This window comes from Phascolarctos cinereus, unplaced genomic scaffold (genome assembly GCF_003287225.1).
Source record: "Phascolarctos cinereus isolate Bilbo 61053 unplaced genomic scaffold, phaCin_HiC Scaffold_2;HRSCAF=192, whole genome shotgun sequence".
Classification (NCBI taxonomy): Eukaryota; Metazoa; Chordata; class Mammalia; order Diprotodontia; family Phascolarctidae; genus Phascolarctos; species Phascolarctos cinereus.
Window position 1 is genome coordinate 224578340 of NW_027555625.1, and position 21184 is coordinate 224599523.

General features: G+C 41.8%; 1 protein-coding gene across 3 annotated transcripts in view; it reads left to right on the forward strand.

Annotated features, from left to right (window-relative positions):
• LOC110206533 (L-gulonolactone oxidase) overlaps window positions 1-20744 on the forward strand; it is a 62834-nt gene extending 42090 nt beyond the window's left edge. For all 3 annotated transcript variants that reach the window (XM_020983980.2, XM_020983977.2, XM_020983979.2), the window contains 4 exons: window positions 4174-4323; window positions 8170-8334; window positions 17010-17100; window positions 19200-20744. In XM_020983980.2, coding sequence (XP_020839639.1) covers window positions 4174-4323; window positions 8170-8334; window positions 17010-17100; window positions 19200-19328 — 535 coding nt within the window. In that variant the 3' untranslated portion in view covers window positions 19329-20744. The remainder of the gene's footprint in view (window positions 1-4173; window positions 4324-8169; window positions 8335-17009; window positions 17101-19199) is intronic.
• Window positions 20745-21184: the final 440 nt, after the last annotated feature.

Below are 21184 nucleotides of genomic sequence, written 5' to 3' on the forward strand. Positions count from 1 at the left end.
TAGATTTGGAGCAGCAAGGAAAAGTAGAGAGCTCCTAGTTCAGCCCATCATATTTCTGGTGAATATCTGAAGCCCAGAGGAGCAAGTGCTCTGACATACATCACATGTAACATCAGATCCTAGAATTCACAGCAACATGATGTGGAGCTGGGAGAAAATTTAGGAACCCTCTCGTCCACTCCTCTCATTTTACAGATGAGGAAACTGAGACCTGGAGAACTTAAGTGAATTGACCTTAATGAGATCTTATATGAAAAGTGGTTTGCAAATCTTAAAGCACCCGATCAGTGTTAGCCATTGTTATAATCACTGCCCAAGGTCACAGTTAAAAATTAGCAGATCTGGGATTGGAAAGTAGGTCCTCTTCCTCTGAATCCAACATGCTTTCCCTGCCTTACACCTCATTTATAGAGAAAGAAACTGAGTTTCAGAGATGAAATGACCTACCCGTGGTCCTATAAGAAGTAAGAGGCTGAGCCTTGTTTTCAACTGAGGTCCTCTGATTCTATAGCCTGCACTTAATCCCCTCTGTATCTTGCTGTTACCCTAATACACAACGGAAGGGGAAGAAATGAGCATTTATTAAACACCTACTGTGTGCTAGGTACTTTACAAATATCTCGTTTGATCCTCACAACAATTCTAGGATATAGGTGCTATTTTACTCCCATTTTACAGTTGAGGAACCTGAGGTAATGACTCTAGGATCAGTGCTCTGTCTACTGTGCCACCTGGCTGCCTCAATCGAGGATTATTTCAAAGAATACATTGCTATTTTTGTATTCTAAGATCATACAATGAGGCTTGACTCATGATAAGCTCTTTTCACTATAATTTTACAAGGGAGGAGAGAGGAAGGGAATAAGAATTTATGAAATACCTAATATATTCCAGGCTCTGTACTAAGCACTTTACAAATCTCTCATTTGACAAGAAAATGTGTTTGAGTGCAATGGCCTGATAGGGTCCTTGTGGGTCACAACCACCTTGGGAGGGAGGGAGGTGCTATTATTACCCCCATTATGCAGGTGGAAAACTGAGACAGAGGTGAAGTGAATTGCCGCAGGTCACACACAGTATCTGAGGTCAGATTTGAACTCGGGTCCTTCTGACTCCAGGACTGGCACTCTATCTACTGTGCCACCGAGCTGCCCCACGTTGTCCATCTTTTACAACTCTTTTTCTCCTTCTGCTGCTGGTAGCCCCTCAGTCATTAGGTCATCGATTTAGAGTTTAGAGGACTCTGAATGGTCATTTCTTTCAAATACCTCATTTTATAATTGAGGAATCTAAGTCATGGTTTAATACTTCCCTTAACTCCCTGTGGTATCCCTTGGTTTCTAATCGGGGCCCCTTTCAAATTAGTTCCTTGCCCAGGGTCAATACAACTAATAAGTGTGTAAGGCAGAATTTAAACTCAGGTCTTCCTGACTCCAGGGCACCTAGCTGCCTTCAAATCATACTGAGGACCCACTTAGCAAAACTGCAGAGGAAAAGGGTGGAACTGGAGTGAGAAAGTTCCTGCCACCTCACCCTACCCTCTCCAGCTGCATTACCCCCGGCTGCCCTGAAAACCAACCTAAGCGAAAATCAAAAATCTCTGGAGGAGCAAATGGAACTGGGAGCCTTCATCTTACTTTCCGCTATCAACTAAAAGCTGCTGTGCTCCCTACCCTCACAAATCACTGGCACTTAAAAGTTACCTCCATTTCATGGAGAGGTCATTCAGGGCACCCAGATTATAGATTGTAAAAAAGGATGGAAAATGCTACATCAGAGTCTTTCTTCATGGCCACGAATTTCATTACTAACAGCATGACAGCTTTATGTGTTTGTGTCAGTGAAGTTAATGTCCAGGGAATAAATTAAGCCCTAAATCAAAGTTGCAGCCTTTCAATTACCGCCTTTCTGCTGAACGCAGTCCTTCTTTGGCACCCTCCTTTCTAAGTCTGCTTAGGAGCTAGTCCAGATTTTTTATGTCTGCTAACCAATCAATTAATTCTACCTGAACAAAACTCTTTTTTCCCCTGAAATAAGATAGGAATGTGCTAATCCTGTCTTTTTATTTCATTTCATTTTTTACTGGTATCTTTTGATTTTTTAATCACCTTTATTTCTCAATATCTCCCTTTCCCCATAATTTTTGAAATTAATATTAACATTAGTAATTGTGGTCATAATTAACAATGTTAATAGAATATTAATTATTCATTACAATTAATAATAACAGTAATTAATAAAATTAATAGTATTACCTACTTATATTAATATGTATTAAAAAGCATTTTCAGCAAAACCAACCTAAAAATCAATTATGTCTGAGAGTATATGAAATATTCCATACCCGTAGTCCCTTACTTCTGCAAAGAAGGAAGAAAGGGACATTTTTGCATGTCTTCTTTAGGGCCAAGCTCAGTCTTAATAATCACAAAGTGTTCAGTTTGGGGGTTTTATTCTTTCAATTTACATTAAATCATCGTGTATTTTTTTTCCTAGTTCTGCTTATTTCACTATTGGTTCATATAAGTCTTGTTTAGCAAGACTTAGCACAGTAACTGACACATAGTAGGTGCTTAATAAATGTTTATTGATTATTGATTACATCTTTGAATTCTTCACATTCTCCCCTTTTAACAGCACAGTGAGATTCCATCACATTCATGTACCATAACTTATTTACTGATTACCTGATCGATCAGCACTTAACTTTGTTTCCAGTTTTCTGCTACCCAAAAAAAAGGGTCTAGGTTCCTTTAATAAAGTCTAACTGAGCACAAAGTGGGTTAAAGACTTGACTTCTCCTAGCTCAGGATAACAGATTAAGAGCTGGAAGGATTCCTAGTTTTATGAACGAACAAACTGGAGGTTCCATTAATTTTCTCTACCTGAACAATAACCCTGTTGGGGTAAGTACAAGCTGTAGATGATAAAAGGCTACTCCATCTTTAGTTAGCAAGTCCCCTTGATTCTCCGTCTGTTGTGTCTATCACATCCATGCCGTTTCTCCATTATTATTATACCGGTGAGTAGGTTCCTGTAGTTATTGAAACAGAACTAGAATGTGGTGATACCCAGAAAGAGGGTTTACCCAGAGCAGTGCTACAATAACAACGTTGTGTTAGACTCCTCTGTCTCTTGCGTGTTTGCTGATACCTTCACAACCAAATGTTAGTTTATTATGGGAAGGAATATAGGAGGGAAAGGAAAGTGTAGGGGTGTGTGTGTGTGTGTGTGTGTGTGTGTGTGTGTGTGTGTGTGTGTAAGCTCTCAGGGGACCAGGACCATGCCATCTACTACTTTGGTCTACCATAGCAACTTATACAGAGCTGAGTTCATTACAGACACTAAAAAGTCTTGGCTGAATATATGAATTGATATTTTATAGACAGTACGTGGGTAGAGCGCTGGGCCTGGGGTCAAGAAGATTCCTCTTCCTGAGTTCAAATCTGGCCTCAGATCCTTACTAGCTGTGTGACCCTGGGCAAGTCACCTAACCCTCTTTGCCTTAGTTTTCCTCAGTAAAAGGAAGTAGAGAAGGAAATGACGAACCACTCCAGTATCTTTGCCAAGAAAACCCCAAATGGGGTCACTAAGAGTAGGACACAACTCAACAACAATAACAACAACAAAGATCTTCTTTGCATGTCACTAAATTAATGATGTGGAGGTGAGTGTTAGGGAAGAGACAGTAGAAGAGGTCCAAAGATTATAAGAGGGGGGCTGATCAATTTGATGAGTTCCCCCAATGACTTTGAGAAGATCCCAGGACAAGAGATTTTGAAGGCATCTGAGGGGCATCTCTGCCCTCATGGAGTGTGACTATGCCCTCTGGTTCTACTGGCTTGTTACTTAGGGTGATAATTTGGGTGGGGTCTCCCAGTTCCCTCATCTTGAGAGGCAGTGTGGTTTATCGGATAGAGTGCTAGACTTGGGAGTTGGGGAGACCTGGGTTGGAGCCTTACCTCTGAGACATACCTGCTGTGTGATCAAGGGCAAATCTCTTAACCCCTCCGAGCCTGTCTCCTCATCTGTAGAATGGGGCCATATCGCCCACAGCACCTCCCTCACTGTTGTAGTGAGGCTCAAGTGAATTAAGGTATGTAAGCGCTGCATAATGTCAGGGATGAGTCTCAGGGTGATGCCTCCTGACAATAATGCTTCATTTCTTCCCAGCACCTTCCTGCCCGCCCTCGTGCCCTGGATCAATCGCTTTTTCTTCTGGCTTCTATTTGCCAACAAGGTGGAGAGCAGTGATATCAGCTACAAGATTCTCAACTACGAGTGTCGCTTCAAGCAGTATGTCCAGGACTGGGCCATCCCCATGTACGGTACCTCTTCAGGATCATTACATTCACTAGAAGTAAAGCGGCTTGTTACGCGTAATTGAGAAACCAGGAGGCTGGCTTCCCAGGGCTGAGGCATCGGCGCTGGGGGTGAATGTCAGTGGGTGGGAACGCTCCCTCACCGTGTTAAATATTCTCACACACCAATAAACCACTGGAAGGGGAAATAGAGGAAATCCAGGTAAACAGCAGCGATGAAACAAGAAGTGATGAATGTGGTACCCATAGAAGGTTCTCTCCTTCCTTTCCTCTTGGTTTCCGATTTTCACTTGCAAAAAATCTCAAAATTATTTCTTTGACTTGTACTTGGTTCCTAATCTCTCCTAACTTGTTACATTTCCTCCTTATCCCTTTGAGCTGGCTACAATGGCAGAGTAACCCCAAAAAGCTTGTGATTGCCCACAGGAGAAATCATTCCTTTGCCATTTTCCCATTCCCATTGCCAGCCTCACTCCTGGTGCTGGGAGTATTTCCTGCCTTTATCCAAACTTCTCTGTTTCCCCACTATAATTGACATCCACCTTCTGTTTCCCCACTATAATTGACATCCACCTGACAAGCAGTGTGGGTCACTCATTTTTGACTCTTGCATTAGGAAGAACAGTAAGAGGAAAAAGACAGAAAGCAAAAGGGGCGGGGGAGGGGCTTGAAAGGCTGATAGAGATCCAGGTCATGGGAAATTATAGCAGCAGGTGCAAATGATTCAGGCTGCCCGAGCTTGCTCAGACCCCTTCTGCCTCACTGGAAGGAGGGCAAGCTGATTTTGGATGAATAGTTCAGTTTGAGGGGCATGGAAGGAAGTGCAGAGCTCACCTCACTTAGCTGTGCTCAGGCTATGAGGCCTTGTCAGCTGTTCAGCATGGCAAGGACCCTGCCTGATGCTCCAGGGATGGTGGCTTCAAGCAGCAGTCGGAATCTTTATTGAGAATGACTCTGGGGAAGCTGAGTGGTGCAGTGGATAGAGCACTGGCCCTGAAGTCAGGAGGACCTGAGTTCAAATCTGGCCTCAGACCAAACGCCTGATACTTATTAGCTGTGTGACCCTGGTAAAGTCACTTAACCCCAATTGCCTAAAAAAAAATTTAAAAGCGAGTTTAAAAAATACATCTAAAGAGAATGACTCTACAAGGTCTGCATGGTGTGACAATGGAGGATGACCTCTTAACTTAGCTTCCTTTCTCTGTCCACAAATTCCTTGCTGACATACAGAAACCCACCACTTTCATGATGTCAATGACATTTGGGATCCTAGAAAGGCGTCTTCATAGCTAGATTCCAATAAAGTATGGAGGGTGGGGAGGAGGCAAGAATAAACATTTATATAGCACCTGCTATGTGCTAGCCGTTGTGCTCAGTGCTTTGTAAACATTATTTCATTTTATCCTCACAACAATCCTGAGAGTATTGTCCTCATTTTACAGACAAAGAAACCAAGACAAACAGGGGTTAAGTAACTTGCCCAGGGTCACACAGCTAGCAAATATCTGAAGCTGGATTTGAACTCAGATCTTCCTGACTTCAAACCCAGCACTCTATCCACTGCGCCACCCAGCTGCCCCTACTGAAGTTCTACCAAGTTGGAACCTCAGGAGATCAATCAATGAATTTATTAAATGCCTATTATGTGCCAGGCACTGTGCTAGGTGCTGGATGAGACAGATATAGGCTGAGGAGTCCAAGAATACTTCCTCACCTTTCCTTTACCTCCCTCTATCTTTCATGAAGTAAAATACTCATATTGCCACAAAGCTGCCCCTGACTAACATATGTCTTGTAACTGATAATTTAAATTCAGATATCTCAAATTTGGTTATTGCAGATATTAATATTGATGTTATCATTAATAATAGCTCACTTCTATACAGCATTTTGTGGTTCTATAGTAATTGTATATATGCTAATCACTTTGCTTAATCACTGCACCACCTCTGTGATGTTACCTGTAGGGTATATAATACAAAGATTTATTTTTTAAATGGGAGACAGTTTGTACAATGGGGCAGCAAGATGGCTCAGTGCATAAAGTGCTAGACCTGAGTTCAAATCTGGCCTCAGACACTTACTAGTGCAAGTACTAGTCACTTAACCCCTGTTTACGTTAATCCGCTGGAGAAGGAAATGGCAAACCACTCCAGTATCCTTGCCAAAAAAACCCCATGGACAGTAAGGTCCACATGGTCACAGAGTCAGACTCGACTGAACAGCAACGTGGTACAGTGGAAAGAGACCCAGATTTGGAGTCAGAGAGGCAGAAGCCTGGCTCTGGGTCTTATCATCTCTGTGACACAGCCTCTCTGGCCTCGGTTCCCTCATTTGTAAAAATGAGAGGGTTGTTCAGAAGGCCTCTCAGGCCCATTCTAGCCCTCAATCTATGACCCCAAGACCTGTGATTTCCTCCACGTGAGAAACTTTTAGTGTGGAAACTGCATGTGGCTGATGTACATCAGCTAAGTCTGTGACTTAGTCTTCGCAAGTTGACTTGCTTATCCAAGGTCTGGATGACTTGGGCTCTCTCTCCCATCCTTCCTCTGATGCATCCTGGCTGGGTGGGCAAGTCACTTAGTGCCCTCAGGCAAGTAAGACAGAAATGGCCGAGCAGTTGAACATCAGGGCTGGTGGAGGGAGCTTCCTCACCAGGAGTGACCTGTGACAATGGTACTATAGGGAATAACAACAAAAAGAAAAATGTTGCAGCAAAATGGAATGTGCCCTAGATGAGGAGTCCTGAAAACCTGATTTCAAATCCTTGGTCCAAATCCACTTCCTTGGAAGAGGAGGAGGCAGTGTGGCATAGCGGACAAAGCATTGGCTCTGGAGTCAGAGGACAGGGCCCAAGGTCAGATCCTGCCACGGATGGTCTCTACCTATATGATCACTTAACTGCACTGGGACAAAGTGTCCTCATCTGTCAAATGATGGAGTCATGGACTAGTGGGCACTGAGGTCCTTTCCAGATCTAAGATCCCAAGTGAAATCTGCTAGCTGGGTGATGTTGGGTAAGTCACTTAACCTCTGGCTGAGACCATTTTCTAGTCTCTAAAAGGAAGATAATATTTGATCTGCCTGTATCACAGAATTGTTCTGAGGAAAACACTATGTAAATCTCTAAGGGCTACAAATATATTTTCAAGGCTATAGAGTGGCCTCAATCACTTAACAAACATCAATCCGGTGCCTACCGCAAACAGGTGTTAGGAAAAGAATTCAGGCATGCTGATTGCCTAATACATATATCATTCAGTTCTTTCGGTCGTGTCTGACTTTTCATGACCCCATTGGGGGTTTTCTTGTCAAAGATACCGGAGCAGTTTACCATTTCTTTCTCTAGCTTATTTTACAGATGAGGAAACTGAGGCAAACAGGGTTAAGTGACTTGCCCAGGGTCACACAGCATATCAAAGCCAGCTCTGTATTCCCCAGCTCACCTTGCCTTTCTCTAAGCCCCTCCATTTACTTACCTTGTGTTCAGACAGACCCCTATCTGAAGATGGTACTGGTCACCTCTGCAGCAATGTAAAAGAGGTGGGGGTCAGGTTTCAGGGTCTATGGACAGAAGCACTAGACCAGGAGGGGGGAACCTGTGGCCTCAAGGCCACATGTGGCACTTTAGGTTCTCAAGTGTGTCCCTTTGACAATCCAAACTTCATAGAACAAATCCTCTTCATAAAAGGATTTGTTCTGTAAAACTTGGACTCAGTCAAAAGGCCACACCCAAGGACCTAGAAGGCCACATGTGTCCTTAAGGCCATGGGTTCCCCACCCCTGCACTAGACCCTTGGGTCAAACTAATACACTATGATCTCATTCTATTTATTTCTGGGTACAGTGAAAACACAGCAGAGGCCTTGCTGGACCTGAAGACCATGCTGGAGAAGAATCCCAAGGTGGTGGCCCATTTCCCCGTGGAAGTACGGTTCGTGAAGGGAGATGACATCCTACTCAGTCCGTGTTTCCAGAAGGACAGCTGCTACATGAACATCATCATGTACAGGTACAGAGTGGTGCATTTGCAAACTCCCCTCACCAATGCAGGCTGGTGGGGTTGGGGGGCCAGAACTGGGTCCTCCATCCATTGAACTGGATGACTGAGGACACCAGAGAGTGAGTCTGCTGCCAGTCTGTCTACTTTTCTAGCAAACCTTAGATGGAGCCCTGACTTTGTGGCAACGAAGGAATCTGGGTCTTCTTAACTTGGCGTATTTGCCTGCTGTAAAACCATTGGGTTGTGTGCGCCTCTTCCCTGGGGCTGTCAGGGTCCAAATTGTAGACACACTGTAAAGCACTCCCTTATTTTGTATATATGAATAATTTTCCTCTTTCTTTGAACCCTTTGGGGTATAGGCTTAGCAGTGGCGTCATTGGCTCAAAGGGTGTGCATAATTGGGACATGGAGCCAAAGTGATTTCCAGAATGGCTAGACTACTTCATGGCTGTCAATAGTATGCTAATTTGTATCAAAAAGGATTTATTAAACACTAACTTTGATTAGTCATACAAAGACAAAAATGAAACAGTCCCTGCCCTCAGGAAGATTATATTCTGCTAAAGAGAAACAATTGTACACATATGAGTATATAAATAATATAAAATAAGTATATAAGCAATAAAGTAAATACAAGACTATCATACTGCTTGAACTCAGCTTTTTAAAAATTAATAGTATTTTACTTTTTCAAATTACATGCAAAGACATTTTCAAAATTCATTTTTTGAAAGATTTTGAGTTCCAATTTTTCTCCCTCTCTCCTGCCTGTTCTCCCTCCCCAAAATGGCAAACAACCTGATACAGGTCACAATATGCAATCATGTAAAACCTATTTCCACATTAGTCATGTTGTGAAAAAAGAAACAGAATAAAAGGGGGAAAAATGGAAAAAAAGTGAAAATAGTATGCTTCAATCTGCATTCAGACTCCATAGTTCTTTCTCTGGCTGTGGATAGCATTTTCTATCATGAGTCTTTTGGAATTATCTTGTAGTATTGTATTGCTGAGAAGAGCTAAGTTAATCATAACTGATCATCACATAATATTACTGTTATCGTGTACAATGTTTTCCTGGTTCTGCTCACTTCACTCAGTGTCTGTTCATGTAAGTTTTTCCAGTTTTTTTCTGAAATCCATCTGCTCATCTTTTCTTATAGTACTCCATTATATTTATATATCACAACTTATTCAGCCATTCCCCAATTGATGGGCATCCCCTCAATTTCCAATTCTTTGGCACCACAGAAAGAGCTGCTATAAATATTTTTCTATATGTAGGCCCTTTCCCCTTTTTTATGATCTCATTGGAATATAGACCTAGTAGTGTTAGTGCTGGTTTAAAGAATATGCATAGTTTTATAGCCCTTTGGGCATAATTCCAAATTGTTCTCCAGAATGGTTGGATCAATTGAACTCAGCTTTGAAGGAAGCTAGGAATTCAAAGGGGGTGGGGGGGGCAGAGAGAGAGAGAAATAAATTCTTCTCACTACTTATTACTCCAAAAATGAACTCTTGACCAAACCCACCATTTTTTCAATCTTGAAGATAACATTGAAGGGGAGGTCTCTTTCTCTTTCTATCAGGTCAGCAAGGTAAAAATTTGGGTTTCCATACACACTCTCTCTCTCTCTCTCTTTCTCCATCCAAACCTTTCTATACCAATTTTAAAATGAATGTATCATTAAAATCGATTTCCTTCTTGGGCATTATTGTAGATTTCCAACATTTTCCTTTTCCCATTTTTCTCCTTTGCATTTTTGGCATAAAGGAATTTTCAATACAAAGCCAATGCTCATGGTCCCTATTTAAAGGAGCTCAGAGGTCTTGATTTATTTATAGCCAAGTTGATACATCCCTTATGTAAAACATCATCCAGCTGGGTGACCACAAGGGCTTCCTTTTCTTCCCAAGCATCTCCTCTTGGAATTTCTTTTTCCTCCCATCTCTTCACACTTAAAGCATATAAGGAATACATAATAGCTACTTCCAAATATTTGAAGGGCTGTTATCTGTTTGGTCCCAGAAAGGAGAACCAGATAGGGTATTGCCAAATTGTGGAGAGCCTTGAATGCCAGAGAGGTGAATTTTGCTCAGTAGGAAATAGGAAGCCATTGAAGCATAGGAGTGAATTGTTCAGTACTATATTTTTCTAGCAGACCTGTGAAGGATGGATTGGAAGGCAGAGAGAGTAGAGATGAGAAGGCCTGCAGAAGTCCAAGAAGGAAGTAAGGAGAGCTCACCTATAATAAGATGATGAGATTGGAAATAGAAAGGTCCTAGTTTCAAAAGATGGTATGGAAGTGAAATTTCCAGGATTTGGCAAATGAAAGAGAGGAAATAACGCTAAAGATTTCAAACATTGGTGGTGCCATAGACAGGAATTTTAAAGTCAGAGGAACAGGTTTAAAATGGAAGATCCCACATCCCATTGGGATGTTGATCTTGAGGTGTCAGTGGGACAGTCAGGAGGAGAGATCCTGGAGGACATTGAGATGCAGATCTAAAACTCTGAAGGATGGTCAGGACCATGGATGATGGGTTTTAGAATATGCTGCCTGGAGGTAATAGTTGAAACTATGAAAATTAATGAGATTGCCAAGGGAAGGAGTGCAACAAAAGAGCTGATGCTTGGAGAACGCACACATTAAGGAGCAGAGGAGATTAAAAAGAAAATGAGATGAAAAAAAATTGTTAAAAAGGTAGGAAAACCAGAAGAGTATGATGTCCCTAAAGCCAAGGCAGGAGAAAGTACTAAATGTCCAAGAAGATGAACACTGAGTAATAGTGTAACACAAGCCCCAATATGAGGCCCCTTTTGATGTTGTGCTGCCTTCCATAAGCCCTGGAGACAGTGTATGTTTTTAGTTACCTGGCAAGGGACGTTAGTTGAGTGCAACGTCTGAATTGCCCACCAGGTGGCCCTCTAATTGAACCACAAGCCTTTTGTCAGTTCCAGAGGTTGCCATATCCCAGCTGGCCACAAGGGGGCACCTGTCTGAAAGGCCCATGCTGCTCCCTCCCACTGACCTTGCATGGTAGAAGCAGCTTTGTTGGCCGTATTCCAATTTAATTTAAGAGAGGAAACGGACTATTGCTCAACACATAAAAATATGGAACCTGTTGTCTACAACTAGCTCTGAGGCTCCGTCCTACAGTGCATTCCACTCTCTCCACTTACATTGCAATGCATTTATAAATTTCAGAGATTTAGTGTGTTGCATTCATATGCATGAAAATACTTGGAAAGGAAACTAGATCCCAAACTCCCATATGGAGACAGTTGTCTCCAACCATCTCCCTCATCCAGTCCTCCCCTTTCCCTCCCTGTCTTTTGACGTAGACTGTACACACATAGTTTATAAACAGTAGAAGACCATTTGTTCCCCATCTTATGGTGGTGGATAAAAAAAAAAGTGGGACAATAGTGAGAAGTTTCCACTCCCCATCTCAGGATCCCAGATTAAAAAGGGAAAGCAGCTTGAGAAATGCAAATCCATAATGTCTGTCATTCTCCACACTGCTGGACCTCTTTCCTCCTGGAAGCACCCAGTCACCATCTCTGCTCCAGGATCTGAAGTTCTTCTTGTGGTCCTGGTTTTCCCTCTGGTTGCCTCATTCCTCATGGCCCCTGTAGAAATATGAAAGTCGTGGTTGCTTCTCCCTGGGCAGTAGTCCAGAAAGGTGTGCCTTTCCATATTGTCTCCACTCAACCCAGCCTCTCCCATCTCTCTGCTGTCGCAGAAGTCCAAATGGCAAGGTCAGAGGCAAGAAGAAAGGAAATGAAGACAATGCTGCCAGGTGTAGACAGCATCCCGCTGGCCTGTCCTATGACTTGTGCTCTCAGTATAAATGAGAGGCTGGTCACTCTTTGGAGGCACTGTAACTAAGAGATAGCAAGGTTATTGATCTGTTACATTTGTCCATAGCACAACACCCAGAGTTATAGCAATGGACTCAGGAGTGTTTAGTATTCACATGGAAGCAATGGAGAGGCCCTTCAGACAGCCTATTGTTTAAATACTTCCAGATGCACACATCACAGAACCTTAAGTGGGGCTGCATGACTGGGACTTTTCCCTAGGGTGTTTAATTTAGAGGACACTGAAAATACATGCAGTTCTTTAGAAGGGAAAAGAGATAGTGCATTTATTCAGTGCCCGGCACTATGCTTAGCACTTTAAAAATACTATCTCCAATTTATCATAACAACCCTGGGAGGTAGGGATTGTTGTGATCTCACTTTACAGATAAGGAAACTGAGGCAGACCGCAGTTAAGTGATAGTAACTAAGACCAGATTTGAACTCAGGTCTTCCTGGCTCCAAGCCCAGCACTCCATTCACTGCACTACCCTAGCTGCCTCACAATAGCTAGTATTTATATATCACTAAAGTTTTCCGAGTATTTTATACATTTTATCTCATTTGATAGAAGCATAGAAACAAAAGAACTTATCACTTAGCAAACCGAATGAGTTAAAATAGCATAACAACTTTCTTCTCCACAGTCACATCCCAGGTGAGCTCCTTCCGTTGCCACCAGTCCCCCTTCTCCATCTCCCCTTTACTAAAAATAAAATAAAATAAGGAGCTGTGAAGGTGTATTTAGTATATACTTGCTCCTGGGCATGGTTTGCTCTCTCCCATATGCAAATACTGCTAGTTATACAAGGCTCCTCTCTCTTCTTCTTCACCACGTATATCCATTTGGTTGCCAAATTTTTGTTGTTTTTACCCTCACAACATCTTTCCCACCATCACTGTCTTTGCTCCCACTTATGCACTCCTGAATGAAGCTGGAAAAATTATGAAATGATGCTCATGGGATCCATTGTGAATTTGTGTAACATAATCTGAATTAGGCACTCACTGTGACAAGGCAATCCTTTTACACCTCCCTAATTAACTCACCATGCCAAGCCAGAGCGGATTTTCCAGCCCTGTTCATCTCTCCTCCAAACTCCCATGGTTCCCCCCCCCACCTCAGCTGAGGGTCCCCTGCCTTACATCTCACTAAAGAAGTTGAGGCCATTCTCTGAGAACTCCCTCATCTCCCCTCCTCCTCATCTCATATGACTCAGATGCCTTCCACCGCTATTCCTCCATCACCCTTCTTTTACATGAGGGCTCTTCTCCTTGCCAAACTAGCCCCTCTACATGCACAAGTGATCCAGCTCCATCTGACCTTCTCCAGCTAACTGCTCCCTCATTGCTCACTACTCTCATTAATCTTCAATCACTCCCTCCTGGCTTCTTCTCCAGTACCTATAAACATGTATGTGTCTTCTCCATCCTCAAAAAAAAAAAACCCTTCACATGATCTATCTATCCCTGCTAACATCCTGTACCTCTCTCCCCCTCTCATGACTAAGCTCCTTGAGAAGGAAGTCTATAATCAGTATCTTCAAGTCAAGTCAGTAAGCATTTATTAAGGACCCACTCTGTGCCAAGAACTGCGTTAAGCTCCAGGGAGCTTTTGTTCCCATGTGCCAGGGAAATATGTCTTTGTTCTCCCTGCCTCTAACCTCTTTCCACTCCAATCTGTCTTCCAAGCAGCTGCTAAAGCGATTTTTCTAAATCTCGGGTCTGATCATGTTACCAATCCCCCAGCTTCAGTGTTTCCCTATTACTCCTAGGTTCAAATATAAACTCTTCTGTCTGACATTTTGTTTTCTTCACAACTTAGCCCCCTCCTACATTCTCGGTCTTCTCACACTTTACTCCCCTCCTCCAAGTCTTTGTTCCTACTTCACTGGCCCACCTACTCTTTTGCACGCACTGTGCTTGCTTCTGCACCTGCCTAGGCTCTTGCTTTCTCTCTTTCCTGGAATGTGATCTCTCCTTACTTCTTTCTGCCTCTTACAGTCCCCTCAAGACTCAGATCAGTTGCCACCTGCTTCAAGAAACTTTTCCTGAGCCATCACCTGCTAGTCCATATCCTAATGTAGGGTGTGTTCAGGGAAGACTAGTACCTCTGGCTGCTTTCTACCTGTAGTGTCCACCTGATTCACCCAACTCTGACCTGCGGCTCCAAGAAGCTGTAGCATGTGCAGTGGCCACACCCTGGTAAACTGTTTTGGCCAATGGGCTAAACCAGGTTGAGGGTAACCTAGGAGTCTTAAACTCATCAGTGACTTAGGAGGGTGTCTGCTCCAAGAAGGTATCCCCTGGCAGAATGGGTGGATGATAACAATTTGTTCCAACTGCTATGAAATTGGCTGAAGCGGGCACTGTGGAGCATTTATGGCTTGGTTAGACATCAAAGACGCCAAGGTCATCCACTACATCCCTGGCCATTGCCAGTCATCCTGACTTTTGTCCTGCTACTGGACATCAGTGACTCTGGAAGAGAGAGTGAGGCTGATGACTTTGTGTAACACTGCTTCACTTAAATCTAATTTGTGTGTGAATCAAGACATCACCCACGCTATCGTAGCATTTTAATCTACTTCAGTGTCCTGTGGCAAAAGGAAAGTAATGAAACAGCAGGTGCAGATACATTGGGAACTGTAGTCACAACCCTGCATACAGGCGATCCAGGCAATAGGATCATCTTCTCACTGGACTGAAGATGTAGTGGGATTCGGCAATCCTTTGGGCATCTGAGCAGCCTTTTTGAAGGACTGTGCCACTCACCTCCTGGCATTAGGAAGGGTCTAGAAAAGGTGCCCCAAAAATTGTCTGCTTCACCCAACCCTGGCCTGCTTACTGTGGCAGGCAGGGATCCTACTCTGGAATTGAAACACAAAAAATGGATGCTTCCATTCCTCAACTGAGATGATATACATTGTGCTTAAACACCTCACTGGATGAGGTTCACATTATCTCAGCAAGACCAATAGGATGCTTTTTTGATGTTGTGCTTCCATGCTGTTACTGTGCTCAATTGGGCTTACTCCTTAACAGCAGCTATAGTATCTATCCCTTATAGCTTTAGATTTAGCTGATGCCTTCAGTTGAGGAAACACACTTCTTTTTTAGGAAATAAGCCATGACCTTTACTCTAAAGTGAGCAAAAGTCTCTCCAAGTCTACTCGTTTGCAGGATTCTTCACCGCAACAGATGGCAATGTAGAGAAGTATCTTCTGTGTTCTCTATTCTCCTCTACCTCTCAGCAACAACACATAACAATGCAGGAATATATTTACTGTCTCTTCTCGTCTCTTTTCTTCTCTTCTTTTTTCTCCTCTTTTCTCAGCAGCAAATCATAATAGAAAGCAGAATATATTCTCTCTATTTCTTATCACCAGTAAGTCATAATAGAGGACAGAGTATATTCTTTCCATTTCTTCTCAGCAATAGGCAATGGTAGAGAATAATCCAGTTTCTCATTGGCCAACCCATGTGCCTGGCAACAAGTGACTGTGGAGAGGGAGTTATGGTGCATTTTTTTATATAACTGAAATTTTATATAATTCTGAAACATAATTCTGCGAATTCTTTTACTTCTGTCCCTTTTCTGTTACCTTTCTTGGTTCAACAGCAGTATTCTCTCACCAAAAGATCATGCTTCAGTTTATATTTAGTAACCAAATTCTTATCCTCTGTCTATAATGAGAGGATAAGAACTTAATTACTAAATATAAATATATATTCTATATATGATTCTATAATCATATAAAATATGCTTTTCCCATAATCACAGAACAGTTCTGGTATCCATATTTCTCCAGTCATAGACCTTTAGTTCTCTTTTTTCCCTAGTTACAAACCTTTAGTTCCCCAGTTCTTAAATTCTCCATGTGGAGATCACTGAAGCCAATTCTATTTTCCATTTACTCCAAAGTTCCACAGCCTGTAAATGAGCAAGTGCTATCTCAAAATAAAACTCCAAGCCAGACTTGGTTTAGAACCTTGAGTCAGACATAAGTCCCCACACTAATGAACTGTCAAATCAGACAACTCATCAATTATTTTTTCTCTTAAAGTGAACTCTCAAAGATCACCTCCTTGTGTGTACATGTCATCTTTCCAATTAAAATTTAAGCTTCTTGAGCTCAGGGAGTGTTTTTGTTTTTATCTTTGTATCTCCAGGGATTGGTCCTGGAGACTGCACAAAATAGGAGCTTAATATATGGTAGTTGGTTCATTGATTCACAACTATTTAACACAAAATCAGCTGAATTAATTATAAAATGCTGATACTATCAGAAGATTGATGAAAGTCTGTGTAATTGGAGGAAAGGGCTGGATAAGACAAAGAAGCTTGCATCAGAGAGTAGGTGGTAGGTGAGAGGATGAAGAGGTCAGCACAACAATAATGTGCTAGCTAAGAGATAGTTATCAGGAGCTAAGCCCACAAATTCTGCCCTAGAGCTAGAGTTGTGTCAACAGCATTAAACTACTAAAGTCCATTTAATCTAGTGTACAAAAGCAGGCCTTCACAAAAGAGTAATGCCCTAATCCCTTAAAATCTTGAGAATGTATATCTTACAGGATATAGTTTATAACTCCAGGAAATTGAAGTTCACAGTATACCAGCAAGAGTGAAGATCTCCAGAATTTTTTAAAAACTACATCTCTAATGGCCCATGATTTGGAAAGCATTTTTCTGTAACCAAGTCCTAAATAGTTCCTCTTGGTGTGGGACAAGAGGATTTTCAAAAAATGTTCATTCTTCTGGTTCTGCTGAATTCCAAGAAGAGTAAGAGTGTGTGCTCATGGACCTCAATGTGTTTTGTAGGCCCTATGGAAAGGATGTCCCACGCCTAGACTACTGGCTGGCCTACGAGCGCATCATGAAGAAGTTTGGAGGAAGGCCCCATTGGGCCAAGGTATGGACGCAGTGCTGACTGAGCAGCTCAGGATCTGAAAGTACTTCCTGGGAAGCTTCCTGGCCCCAAGCAAAATGGGGTTTTGCTTAAATGAAAAGCAGCTAAAAAATGTTAACTGAGTTTAAGGAGAACAGATGTCCCTTTGACCTCTACCCAACAAAAACAAAACCCAAAACATTACATCTAGAATAGCAGAATATGCCAAAAGACAGAAGAATCTATTCGTTTGTAGGATCCAATTTCTCTTATCCGTGTGACCCACAAGCACCAAGACAGGGATGATAAGAAACCTTTAATGCATGATTTAAGGCTTCCTTTTTTGTTTTATGCCCTAAGAAGCCCTCCTCTTTGGAGATAAGTAGAATGTTGGACATGGAGTTAGAAAGACTTGGCTTCAAATCCTGTCTCAGATACCTACTAGCTCTGCGAACTCTGGGCATGTTACTTAAATTCTCACCTCAGTCTTCTCATCTGGAAAATGGGGATGATAATACCTACCAGTGTCTACCTAGGTAGGGCTATTGTGAGGCTTGAATGAGATCATCTGTCAACCTGCTTTCCAAACTTTAAATCATTATGTAAATGTCAGTTAAGAAGAGGCAATGCTGCTTATTGGATAGAGGTAGGCCCTGGAGTCAGTAGGATCTGGGTTCAAGTCCTGCGACATTTATGGTGAGAATCACTTGAGCTTTCAATGCCCCCAAGCAATTCTCCAAGACTCTTCAGATTACCACTCTATGGTCAGAGTTTCCCAGGTGGGAGTTCTCCCACACCAATGAAATCACAGATTCTGAACCTCCTCCTCACCCCATGTTTGACCTGCTCCTGCTTCTTCTGTTGTTCTTGCTTTCATCTCTTATTGGGGAATCCCCCCAAACAGGAGGAACAGGACTGGTGTACCCACCAGTGTTGGGGGCAGGGAGCCTGATGAGTCAAAGATAGGGGGCCAAACCAAAAGAAACGACATTGGTTCACATGCTAAGGAAGACCACTAGCTTGATGATAGCAGCTTCAGCTTCCTAGAGTATGGATTTAGTTTTTATAACCTTTCAGACCCACTTTAATAGTATTTTATGTTTTTCCAATTACATGTAAAGATAGTTTTCAACACTCATTTTTGTAAATTTTGAATTCCAAATTTTTCTCACTCTCTCCCTTCCCTCCCCCTTCCCCAAGACAGCAAGCAATCTGATATAGGCTATCCATACGCAATCATGTTAAACATATTTCCGCATTAGTCATGTTGTGAAAGAAGAATCAGAACAAAAGGGGAAAACCACGAGAAAGAAAAAACAAAAACCAAAAAAAAAAAAAGTAAAAATCGTATGCTTCTTTCTGCATTCAGACTCTGTAGTTCTTTCTCTGGATGTGGACAGCATTTTCCATCGTGAGTCTTTTGGAATTGTCTTGGATCATTGTATTGCTGAGGAGAGCCAAGTCTATCAAAATCAGTCATTGCACCGTGTGACTGTTACCGTGTACAATGTTCAGACCCATGTTAGGGTACATAGCCAATCAGTTGCCTTGTGTGGCAATTTAGGATAGATAAGGAAAACATTTCATGGGAGAAGGAGGGTAGGAAAAAAGAGTGATCAACCAAAAGAGAAAGGGGGGAGTATTTGGAATGCAACTGGAAGATTTATTATAAGAAAATATCCCTCGTTCATGGGCAGAAGACAAGAAGTGACCAAATACTTTTTCAGTTGTAAAAGAAGTCCTTTTAGACAAAACTGCAGATTTCTTATCCAAGGACAATAAATACTTGTTATAAGGTGGATGGGAGCTTCATCAGGTCTTTTCATAGGTTGTTATATTTTATTTCTTTCAATAAGGGTTGAGGACTTTCTAATATTAGGTCATTGGGTAGTTGGGAGGTTTTTATATTATTAGCCCATCAAGATGTCTCACAATGATTGTTTCCTACTTTTCCTTACACAACAGTGGGGTTGTTTGCAAGCTACTTACATTACACTATTAGTCAAGTTTTATTTGGTGAGACCTAATACATTCTGTGTGCAAATGTGTAAGCATGTAGATATGTATGATTGCTACAACTCTATCCACTGTTAATGTCTTTTTGGCTCCCCTACCCTCTCTAGGCACACACCTGCACCCGGAAAGACTTCGAGGAGATGTATCCATCATTTCAGAAATTCTGTGCTATCCAGGAAAAATTGGACCCCACTGGAATGTTCCTGAATGCATACTTGGAGAAAGTGTTTTACTAAGAAAAGAGAGAAAATGTAAAATAAACCTGGCTGCTTGCTCTAAGATACCCCAACTTTCCACTCCCACCACCTCCTACTACCCCTACTCCTCCTACTATATAGCACAGTACTAAACCAAATCTCAGATCCACAGAATTTCAGATGTTATCAATTCCCTTCTATAGCATCCCCAAAAGCCTGCTACTCTATCCATCTTCTATCTGACAACCTCCAGGAATGGGTCCAGAGGCCGCTCATTCCGTTTCTGGACAATTCTAACTGTTACGAAGTTTTTCCTTTTATTGAATAGAAATTGCATTTCTGCAGTTTCCACCCATTGTTCATAATTCTGCCTTCAGGTAGAAAAAGTTTTCCATTTTCTACTTGACAGTCCTTCAAATACTTAAAGACAGTCCTCATGTCCTCTCCATCTTCTAAACACTAAGTCTTTTCTTCTCCCTGGACCTAACCATACGATCAGAGATTTGGAGTAGGAAGGGACTTTAGAGGTCATGCAGTCTGACCCCATACATCATTTTATGGCTGAGGAAACTGGGGCCCAGGAAGGTTAATGTGACTTGCCCAAGGTTATATAGGTGGTATGTTACAGAGACAGAATTGGAGCATGGGTTTCTCTTTCTAAATCCAATGTTCTTCCCACTGCAGCAGGTGGCTTCCCAGCCTGTTTCTTCAAATGGACTGTTATGGCATGAACTGTGGCATCAACAACCAACCAGGTTGCCCTCTAACTTGTCAATGTCTTTTCCTAAGATGTGGCACCCTAGAATGCAGCATAAGTGACTCATTATCCTGATTATATGGTCCCTAAAAGTCAGTAGAGAAAGATCTCATACCCAACGCGAACTTCCCTTCTGTGCACATACACCAGATGTTTCTGTGCCAGCCAGGCCAGAATGACCACAATATCAGATCTGCATTACCAGCAGTGACCTCATTTCTTTTTATTATTGATGATATAAATCAAATGTTTCAGATTAATTTCTCTCTCCCACCCAAATAGAATGAAAGTTCCTTGAGGGCAGGACAGAAATTATTTCTCCTCCTCTTTCTCTCCCTCCTTATTTCTTCTCCTTCTTGTTATTCTTTTTTGCCTCCTCCTTCTCCTCCTCCATCTCCTCTTTCTTCTCTTCCTTGTCCTTCTTCTGCTCTTTCTCCTTTTTTCCTTCTTGCTCTTCCTCTTCCTCCTCTTGTTCCCTTTTTTCTTCTTCTTCCTCCTTTTTTCTTCTTTCTTATTTTTGGTAGCCTCTAGCACAGTGCCTGGTACTTTATAAAGGCTTGTTAAAGGAATGAACAAACATATAAGCATCACACACCTTCAACCATACAGCTTTCTTCAGTCTTATACTCATAAGCTTATCTTCCTCCATTAAACTTATTATTTTTTGCTATCTTTTAATAAAATGCTTTATTGATGTCTTTCTTGTCTCTATATCATTGTTCCCCATACCATTTCCCTTCAGACTCAACTGCCCCTTGTATTAAAGAAAAATAATTAAGCAAAAACACTGAATACAGACACTACGTCTGACAAGGTATATAATATTCTGTCCTATTCATCCCACAACTTTTTGCCAAGTGAGAGGATATATGTTTCATTTTCTGTTCTCCTAAGTATTCACTGGTTTTTCTATTACTCAGGATTCCACTTCCTTCTAGGGATTTTTTCATATATATAGTTGTCATTATTGCATAGATATGTTATATATGTACATTATATATGTATACATATACATTTATGTGTATATATATATATATGTATAAATATATATGTGTATGTATGTATATACATGATGGCATGTCTTGAAAATGACCAGACAGTGACATGCTGGTTCTGGCCATGTTAGATATTTAAAGAT